This window comes from Trichoplax adhaerens, genomic scaffold (assembly GCF_000150275.1).
Source record: "Trichoplax adhaerens TRIADscaffold_18 genomic scaffold, whole genome shotgun sequence".
Classification (NCBI taxonomy): Eukaryota; Metazoa; Placozoa; class Uniplacotomia; order Trichoplacea; family Trichoplacidae; genus Trichoplax; species Trichoplax adhaerens.
The window spans coordinates 924,795-935,131 of NW_002060960.1; the positions used below are offsets into that span (position 1 = coordinate 924,795).

The following is a 10,337-nucleotide window of genomic DNA, read 5'->3' on the forward strand; positions in this document are numbered from 1 at the left end:
GTTGATCATAGCAGTGATAGCTAATTTATCGAGTTCAATCGAGTATGTCAACAATTCAGTCTTGAAATGATGAAATCAATCTGCGGCAGAATCAACATTAATTTGATAGTGCATCTAGGATGATAATAGCAGCGATGGCAAAAATAGACTGGAATTTTCTGGTTTCGCGTTATGTCATAAGTTAAGGATGGTAAACAGTAAAATAAATACACAAAAGGTGCATGTAATATGTCCTGATTTTAACTATTAAATAAAGAATATAAATATTCATTCGGCACTATCTGTCGATAGCTTTATATACATCTCCAGTAATATTTAGAATTTGAGTGACCTGTGGGCAACTTGAGCTCTCCCATGCCATACTCTATCTAGTATATCGTCTAAATATATCATCTAGGGCATTTTTCTTATCATTCTGAAAATTTTAAAATTTGCCTTATTGTCGCCAATCAATTTATCCAATCTCGATAATAATACCCACATTTTTACGGATTTACTTTTTTATTAGCATTATTGTTGTTGTGATTTCACAATCATAACAGCTTCGATAATACATTCGGTAGATTTAATTTCATCCGATCGGTAGCATGATTAATTGATTGGTGAGATAGAAATCTACGCGTTGGTAATTAAAGTTAAAATTAGATTATGACTTACATCGTATCATTTTTATGAGTACAAACATTATAAGAAGGAGAAGAAAATGCTACTCACCTCAGATAACATTAAGAAGGGGTTAATAAGCTAGATGAATTATCACCGAACATAACACATAGCATTGTAAAGATGGTATCAGCAATTTTTATAAATAAATAGGGAAAGCTTACGTTATAAGTTCTTCTCGTTCAATAATGACTTACCAACTACAAAATGCATTCTCTACACGTAGTGGTCTGTTCTGTAATAGCTTAAGGTATCTGTATATCAGCAGAAAATACATGGAATGCAGGGCCGGAAACTTTGACCTCTATAGGGTCTCTTCGAAGTATATAAACAGTTGTACGTCCAGGTCTTCCTACAAAATCTCCTTGTTCAGTGTTAACTTTGGCTAATGGTTGTGGAATCATTCCATTTCGAACCATATAAGCAGTCAATGGACCTTGAGATGATCCAGTTACTGGGTCTTCTGCAATTCCTATTAAAGGTCCAAACACCCTACTATGTGCATGGCTGTTTTCATCGACACCATGAGGTGTTAATGCACAATAAAGTATAATATTATGTTGTTCGGCATGAACTTTAGCAGTCTTTTGATTGATATTGAGCTCTTTCAGCTGTTGCAATGATTTAATAGCAAAATAAACGTAGCGATTAGTTTTTTCCATCAAGATTGGTTTGGATTGATCGATAGCATCTAAATTAATGGCTAATGCTTCAGCAAGTTGTGCATGATTGAAAGGTAGAGGATCAAGATTAATAGAGAGAGGAAAGAAAGAAATAATCGGTTCTTTACCACTCCAATCGATTTCACCTTTGACTAAACCAGCATTAATTTCAATATCATATTGTTTCACGATACCCTGATCAGCACCAAATCTTTTCTCTTTAGCAATCGTGGCCAATGTTGCTAACGTTACGTGACCACAAAATGTGATTTCTGCATCGCTAGGAGTAAAATAACGCAAGCGAAAATTGGCACGTTGACTTGTTAAAACATAACCAGTCGCGGAATTATTCATTTCTCGAGCAATATTTTTCATATCTTTCTCTGTCAGATTATCGGCATCGAGTACAACTGCTCCTGGATTGCCACCAAATAATTGAGCTGAGAATGCATCAAATTGATGAATGCGATTAGTTTTCATCTTGATTTAGGTCCGTGTTGAATCAAGTGCTGTTGTAGAACGTTGGCAAGGTGAAATACGGATTCATTTCTTGCTCGAATTCCTCCTTAAAGGTAATGCTCACACCAGATATAGAAAGATGGCATGATCATGTATGCAAATCGATCAGGTGATCTTCAGCCTATTAACAAACTTGATACGGTATTGTATAAGTTGAGCAAATTCATTTTCACTATCATGATGCAAATTAAATCGATGCAACATGTAGGAAATCGACAGCAGCATTTTGCTGTAATAGCAACAAAAATTGACTAATACACTGTCTAATAGCAGTGTACTGTAGACTATTGAATAGTCTCTTTCTTTCTAGAATCTCTTGTCTGCAATGCATTAAATCGATCTGATCATCTTCAGCTTTACTGAATATGACGATACTATGCAGCGATTTCAATATAATGAAGGAAAATGAACACATCTAGCTTTTTCGAAGGATATGCCCTAGACTAACGGTACTACTACTTTACTAGTAATACAGTTGCAATAATAATTCATTCACTATACTCTACTCCTACTTGAGTAAATGAAAACTAAATTGTATATTTGAAGAGTACTGTACATCAAGTTAAAACACTGCACCAGCATCAGTAAGAGTACTACTCCCTCTCGAACATATCGAAACCGGATAATTTACCGCATTAATTGATTTTACACTGTATAGGATTAAACGCTATAAAATGTTTAATCCACTCTCGTAATATTAAAACAGGCATCTTACTGCATTAGATTAATTTTATGCGGTAAGCTGTATAAGATTGAACACTGCAAAGTATTCAATTCACCCTCGTAATATCAAATCTGTATTGATATTCTTTTCGCAAATTTCATGCAAGTAACATAACAGCAATTACTAATTGTATTACATATCGCTCTTTTAATTTGCGATTTATTCCCTTCTTTCACCGATACTGCCGCAATATTTGCAAGTATTATTATAGTATATTGTTCAATTATATTAAAATCAATCTAATATACTGTAGTACTTTAAAATTCTGCAATAAAAGCAGAATGCAGTATTATCAATTATACTGTCTTTAATTCAGAATAAGATGAAGAAGTTATTTTCCAGAATTTCATTCGCTAAGCTTTCATTTGACCGCGGTATGGGCTTGGTGATGGAGAAAGTTTCTATTTGTCTCCAAATAATATTTAGCAGCCTTTCTTTCACCAATACTTATAGCCATCCTACAGTTGTAATGTTAACTTACAGTATTCCTCTCGCTAACTACGCATGAAATGTTTGAAACGAACTTTTTGATTTAGTGACCATGAATTATTCAATTATGCTAAATAGGCTTTTATTCTGATCTGCTGCTTGATAGTACTGATCATGAATTATTCAATTATGCTAAATAGGCTTTTATTCTGATCTACTGCTTGACATTACTGATTCATATAGACGATAATCTCATATAATCTCAACCAAATAGTACCTTAAAATTGCCATAGTGCTAATTTTATCATGACTTCATCTTTAAGAGGATCTTTGAGGCAGAAAGAGAAGGATCTTGCCGTAGTCTACGCAGTATTTGCAGAAACGTAAACTATGTCGTCCATATGAATACTTCCAGGAGCATAAGCTTAACAGCATTAGTCTGAAAAGTCTAATAGCTTAAAACAAAAATAGTACTCGTATTTATCAGCGGATTAGCGAAAACTAGAATGCATCATTAGCACCTGGGATGGTTTGCTTGTTTCCTATAAAGAAAGATCTTACGGTAAGATCAAATTTTGAAAATCACTTTTGCTCATGTTTTGAGCATCCATACCTCAACCAGCTTGCCAATTTGTAATTGCAAGCATTTTTGTTCGTTATACTCAATATGTTTATCAACGTCAAAAGTAGTCTATATTTAAATGATTTGTTATCTTTAACTATTGAAAACAAACGATTAGATCTTACCTTTTTCATCATCATATGGTCAGTTAATTTATTTTGCATCGATGGTTGGTAATGAATGATGAATTATTCAGCCTAAAAGTGGTAAAGGACCTTTTAAACGTAATTGAAATCTATCTTATATGCTATTACAGACCGTACTGACCAGATTTTGAGTAGCATCAATGATTACCATAATTATTTAGTGCTTTAAGAAAATCTGTTTTAGCTAATAGAACATTTGGCGGTCAGAATTACAAGAATTATAAATACTCCATAACATTATAACGAAAATAGTGCAAAACAAGGAAGTTACTAAATCTGAATTTGTAATAAAGGTTTATCCCACGCTCAAATTATTTTGGTAATACTTGTGTAAAAGTGATTAGTATTTAGAGACCGACATCTCTTTATTACAAGGGAATTTACTATCGTTTTCACGTGATGAAAACTAAGTTTATTGAATTACATTGTAGATTGATTTGCTTTTTTGGTGAAATTATGACTTATTCATAAATACAGATTATGGATTCATTGAGTATCTCAGTAATGAGCTGTCTTTTATACGTTGTATGGTTATGTTTTTTCAGATATATATCCACCGCCTTTCAGCCAATTTCGTTTAATTGAAGGCTTAGGAACATGCACCTATTTTCTAGCTTGGATATGACACAGACACAGCTTTTCTTCAATAGGTAAAGCTGTTATGTATTACTTAAAATTGAAACAGTGTTACTTTTTATTTTTATTTTGCCAGCAGATGTCTAACGGCTAGCTAATTCCAAGCTCAGTTACTGAAAGTATGTTACTATCTCTATGTTGCGTTATTTCCTTATTAACTGCTATTTCGTCGGCATCCAATGGAACTGACTGCTTACAAACATGCTATCTGCATGTAAATCACCAAGAAATTACTTATTTACAGTTTTCGAGAACAATCAACGACGGTGCAACGCGAGTAGTTTACTTTGATATATTGCGGGATCACTACTATAATGTTAACGCAACACTGTATGCTTGGGTTCGAGATAATGTTGGAGAGCCAGTCTTCTCTTTACCCATTGACTATATTGCAACATCCTTTAGCTTACCGATGGTATTCATTGATTATGTACAAGTCGAGTTTAATGAATCTACTCCACGCTGCTATATGCAATCAAGTCAGTTTTGCCAAAAGATTATGATTATGTCAGCATTAGCTAAAATGACCAGACTAGATAATCGATGTAATGGAACGAATTGTGGCAGCCTGTGTCGAAGACATTTTCATTTTCGAGACCAAGGTGATCTTGAACACAACACGTACTCATGTTGTCCCGAAAATAGCCTGGAAAAACAAGTGGATTTAGTGAAATGTCTTCAGCCACAGCAATTGAAACCTTATATTCCACTGCTACGATCCTTTACTATTATATTGGGAAGTTTGATAAGCTGTACAGTTTTATCTGCTATAGCAAATCGAGTTATAAAATCACTAGGAAGGTAAGCCACAGTAGCTGTATAAATTAATTATTAGTTACAATTTATTGTTACAGTTAAGGTACTCCATTATAAATTACATTATCAGCTAAAAATATTTTATGATTGCACAGTCTTTAAGAACATGTATTCTGAACAGTTTTCCTAAATCTTGATCAAGTATGAATGGCTTAGTAAAAAGGTTTTATGTAACCATAATCGCATAGTTGCAATAGGATGATAGTCTAAAATGAAGATTATAAGTTCATCATTTAGAACATTGTCTTACGATGCTGTAGTTAGAAATAACATTTAAATTTGGACATGTAAATATTCTTAGATTGTTCTTATACAAGACTAATTGCTGCTTGTTTTAGAGTGTACATTAATTTAAAAGAATCACTATCATGACGTAGTAAGGTAAATGTAGTATTAAAGTAAACGTTGAGTAAAGGTTGCGGGGTGTTTCTTTGTTAAATATAGCTGGAATTTTTCCTAATACATACTGTTAATGATAACCGTACAGACATGTAAACTTAAGCTTAACAATCATTAATTATAACATATCAAATATTCATCGCCATTATAGATAACATTTTCAACTATTTCATTTTTCTAGCACAATTACAGTTCAAAGTAATTCGTCTCCAAGCGTTGAGGATAATGGCGTTAAAGAAAGTGCTCTGAGAAAAATGTATATATTGTCACCAATTACTCGTCAAACTTCTATGTTTAATTATTTTAAAAATTTAATGAGCGAAAATCAGTCACTACAAAGAATGCATTATATATGTTATACAGCCATAGGTATTATAGCTATCATCTTTGCTAGCTTGTCTCTTACTGTGCAAACACAGCCATTACCTTTTGTCAGAAGTCTTAAGCTTGTGGCTTTGGAAATACCGTGGACAATTATAACCTTTGCCTCACTTCTTACAGTTTATTACATATGCAGCATTTTTTTTATTAGAATATATTTATCATGCATAGGACACAATCCGTCAAGTAAGCAATATCATTATAAATCTCGACATGTAAGATCTTATTACCAAAATTCTATTTTAAATTACGTAGATATATGGCATCCAGTTCAATTTATAAGTCAATTTATCCGAATACAAATGTTTCAACGTGATCCATCACTAAGCAATATTAATCGGTCTAATATTATTTTTATCATGTCGTGGATGCATGGTTTCATAACCATTGCCTCTATTTTTATTTCATTACAATGTATATTTCGAATGATTATCAGTGCATCTTCCTTTATTGTAGCTTACTCCTTATATTTTAGTAATATTATAACCATTACTATTCCTTTTATATATTATATCTACATTACGATTGATGCCTATATCAATAGAATGGATAAACTCTGTGGTGATATTACTGCCACCTTGCCTCAGGTAGAGAATGAACTAACAAGTATTTTAGAAGCTGACGAAGGTGAAATAGAAATCTATTTTAAAATCGACCAGGATCAAAAAGTGGTTAAATATACTAAAACAAGAAAAGAAAATGACAAAACTAATGGCGATGCTAATATTACAGCTTCCAATAGAGAGTTGCAAGTGTTAATAACTGATACTTCAAGCTCACCAAAACCTCATTTGTTATCGATGCTTGAAGATAGCGGTGATAATGATAAACTATTTGCAGATGAAACAGATGGGCTTCATGACCGTGGCTTGATCAATGAATTACATCAAGCTGCAATAGGCCATATTGATGTTCCAGAAATGCTTATTCCACATAAGGAAGAGATTCAAAAGAAACTGCAGCAGATTTTTGATTCTGGTACCATTCAGTTTGATAAGGGCACCTATAAAATTTTCTTTCATTACATAAGAAATGATAATAATAAAGTTCAGGTCGATTTGCCCCCTTGGAATGATCATCATTTGTATAAAGGTTGTATAATAGACTTGAAACCACTGGCAAATCAAATTGAGGAATATCTTCAAAATTGGAACATTGAACAATTTAAACAGAATTTAGTTAAAGTGTATGATCGGTTAGGTTATATCGATGAAGTTGAATGCGTTGCGATACCGGAAGGATTATTCAATTGGATTCGTTATTATTCGCCGGAATTATCATTTACCGTTTGGTCGGTTGTATGGAAAATTACTGTTTCATCTGGTATTTATGCCGCTCTACTGTTAGCCATTCCGGCTTATTCTCACATTGATTCTTTTGCTGGTTTCAATGCAGCTATCACTAAATTACCTGTTTCTCTAGTCACCATTATCATTGCTTTGAAATGCTTTCAAGAATCTACTGTAGATCAGGAAATAGCCAGAAAAATGTTATTATCCTATTTGATTCGATATAGAAGGGGCTATCAATTCTTTCATGAACAAGGCAATAATCCTGGGATATTTTCACTTCTTGGGAATTTTATAGCATCATTTTCTCATTCTAGAAAAGCTCGGCAATATATTCGGCTTCGTATGGGTAGTCATCATGATATTTCCATATAATTAGATGAGATCAAATAATATAATTTCAGGTCATACTTATTAGCAGCAATTTACAATATCGAAGCATATGGTATTTAGTTTACGGATCGATATTTTGAAGTAAAAATAAGTGTTTTATGCCTCTAGATATAAAATGATAAGTATGACGGTTATAAATCGCAGAATCGTCACCTCACAATAAAAATATTGTGATAGGTTTAATAGATTATAATAGCGGTATAATGTTTAGAATGGGACCAGTAACTGCAATTTAAAGTAAATCGATTACAAAGTCTAAATATTTAAGAATTATTAAAAATATTTTTATCTAGATAATAACTAGCATAACAGCCAACTTGAAGCTCTTATCTTCTGTTTTATGCCATTGATTTTTTTATTTACTATAAATACTATGACTACTTGATTGCATAATAAGAAAACAAATCTTAATATTATAAATTTTAAGTTAAAGCCAATAAACTTGTCATAAAATGAGTATTTCAGTATTCAAAGTGTGATGAACTCTTTCAGCGAGTAATATATCGCATGCAAAGTCTTAAAATACCTGTATCAAAATGTCAGTCTTGTTATGTCAATCAAATGTTCTAAGATTACTTAAAACAAACAAAAAACGAATCAATTTTTAATCAAGCAATAACTTTAAAATACGTACAACTGATGTTTTCCTACTACATCTTGCATATCTTTAACAGTTAGCAATATTTCATAAAATTTCAAGTTCATCTGAGTAGACGATATTTTACTTGAAAGTCCATCCATTTTTTTCTTTCCTGTCACCATCATTTTCAGTACTTTATCTTAAATATTGATATTCTGAAACTTCTATAACCTCGAATACTATTTCAAATAGGTGCAGGTAGATGCTGATATTCGTAGAAAAACCCTTATTGACGTAGACATAATGTTGTCACTATTTCAAATACTCCTCTATGAGCGTTATTTATATTGTGGAATAAGAGATTTAAAATGGAAATTAAATTTCGAGTAATGTAGGGAATATTAGTATTGCTGAAGATCCATTTAATTATGGGAACGATCGCTAGAAAATCTTCACGCAATACTTGTAGAATAAATTTAGTTCTCTCATGAAACGCACTCCATTTGAATGAAAAGAAGTCCTATTAGGGGCAGTGTTTAAGATTCTATTGAGATAGTATAGGTCTCAAGCGTTTATAGTTTGAATATTAATAGCGTTTAATTGACTCTATGTAGCTAAATCTCAGTACTACTTTGCGCCCTTGGATACCTAAACTTGACATAGCTATTCGCATTTGTTCATATCAACTTATTTCTAATTATTGAGATTCTCATAGAATTAATAAAGCTTTGACACGAAAAATACTTTACTAAAGAATTGGAACTACTAGAAACAGTACTTTGACATTATTTGGAATTCAAATCAACATCACGGTATATCGCTGATATCTATCTTTGGCAAACCTACGAGATTTCAGTAATTGACATACGTTCTCGGAATATGGCTATCCCTTTGGTATAGTGTCACGCTATGAACAACCTGAAATATCAGCTGACTAAATTCACGTTAGTAAAATCAAGTTCCTATATGGTAAACATAATGAATCCCTTACAGTAGGAATATAAGGTACTTGCTTAAGAAAAATCATGATTTTGACTTATTATAGTACGAAACCTTATGCTAATTCATTTTAAATCTACCATCTACGAGACGATCAAACTGATTCACTAGCTTTGATTAATTTACAAGCTTTTCAGGTAGCAATAGAGCTGACGACATTGTCATTGTTAAATAATGATATTACAAAGCTAGTTTTCAAAGCGAGGGATTTCCAATTTTAATATTTCTACATGTAAGATGAGTATAGTATTGGTCTTATGTAATAAAGCCTTATGGTAAACATTATTCAAAATACTTTCCATAAAATAGCACAGAGCTGAGATTATAGCTTGTTATACCGGCCCATTATTATTGCTAGCGTGGCGGTGCATTTCAGCTCATTATTCATCAGACTATATTGTATCCAATTTATTCAATGATTATAGAAATGTCAATAATTATAATAGGCTGCTCTTGTTATTCAAGCAGAATTGTTCTGCTTGATTAGTGTTATAGCGATCGTTGTAATGGAATATATGTGATGCGGTACTTTCTAGTTGCTATAGTACTAGATGCATTGTGCTGTCAATTTAACACCAAGATTTGAATATATTAAGAGATCTTTTAATTGTAACGAAAATAACCATAGGCGTAAATAGCGACTATCGCTATTGTTAGTGCTTACGACTATTTAAGAAGGTTGTTGAAGGAGTGTTAATTCTTATTCGAATCATTTATTATTTCATTACTATTGCGCTTAAAAGGCGCGTTGATCCGATGGATTAATTGGAAGATTTCAGTAATTGGGTAAAAGACGTGTCGTAAATTGCATTTAAATATTGATACAGCACCACAACCCTTTGAGTACGAATATATAAGGGTATAAGATAGAAGAATTCGTTCAAGGTTAGACTGCTCAAAAATAAGAAAGTAGCCATCGAATACGATCGTGAACTTTAAAACGGTGAATTTGTTGCTTCTAAAAAGGAGTAAACAACTGCTAGTAATACTAATATGCATAGCTTTATTGCAGCGGTTTCGTTTAGATTGATTTTTCTTGTTCAATACTAGACAGAAGCCGTAGTTCGCTCGTAACGATG

General features: G+C 32.5%; 2 protein-coding genes across 2 annotated transcripts; one reads left to right on the forward strand and one right to left on the reverse strand.

Annotated features, from left to right (window-relative positions):
- Nucleotides 1-908: 908 nt before the first annotated feature.
- On the reverse strand, nucleotides 909-1,805 carry TRIADDRAFT_60898 (uncharacterized protein; the record flags this gene model as incomplete). Its single annotated transcript, XM_002116861.1, has 1 exon — nucleotides 909-1,805. The coding sequence occupies one exon, from the start codon at nucleotides 1,803-1,805 to the stop codon at nucleotides 909-911; it is 897 nt and encodes a 298-aa protein (XP_002116897.1).
- A 2,717-nt stretch (nucleotides 1,806-4,522) lies between these two features.
- TRIADDRAFT_60899 (uncharacterized protein) lies at nucleotides 4,523-7,661 on the forward strand (the record flags this gene model as incomplete). Its single annotated transcript, XM_002116808.1, has 3 exons — nucleotides 4,523-5,202; nucleotides 5,798-5,985; nucleotides 6,169-7,661. The coding sequence occupies 3 exons, from the start codon at nucleotides 4,523-4,525 to the stop codon at nucleotides 7,659-7,661; spliced, it is 2,361 nt and encodes a 786-aa protein (XP_002116844.1).
- Between the last annotated feature and the right edge of the window lie 2,676 nt (nucleotides 7,662-10,337).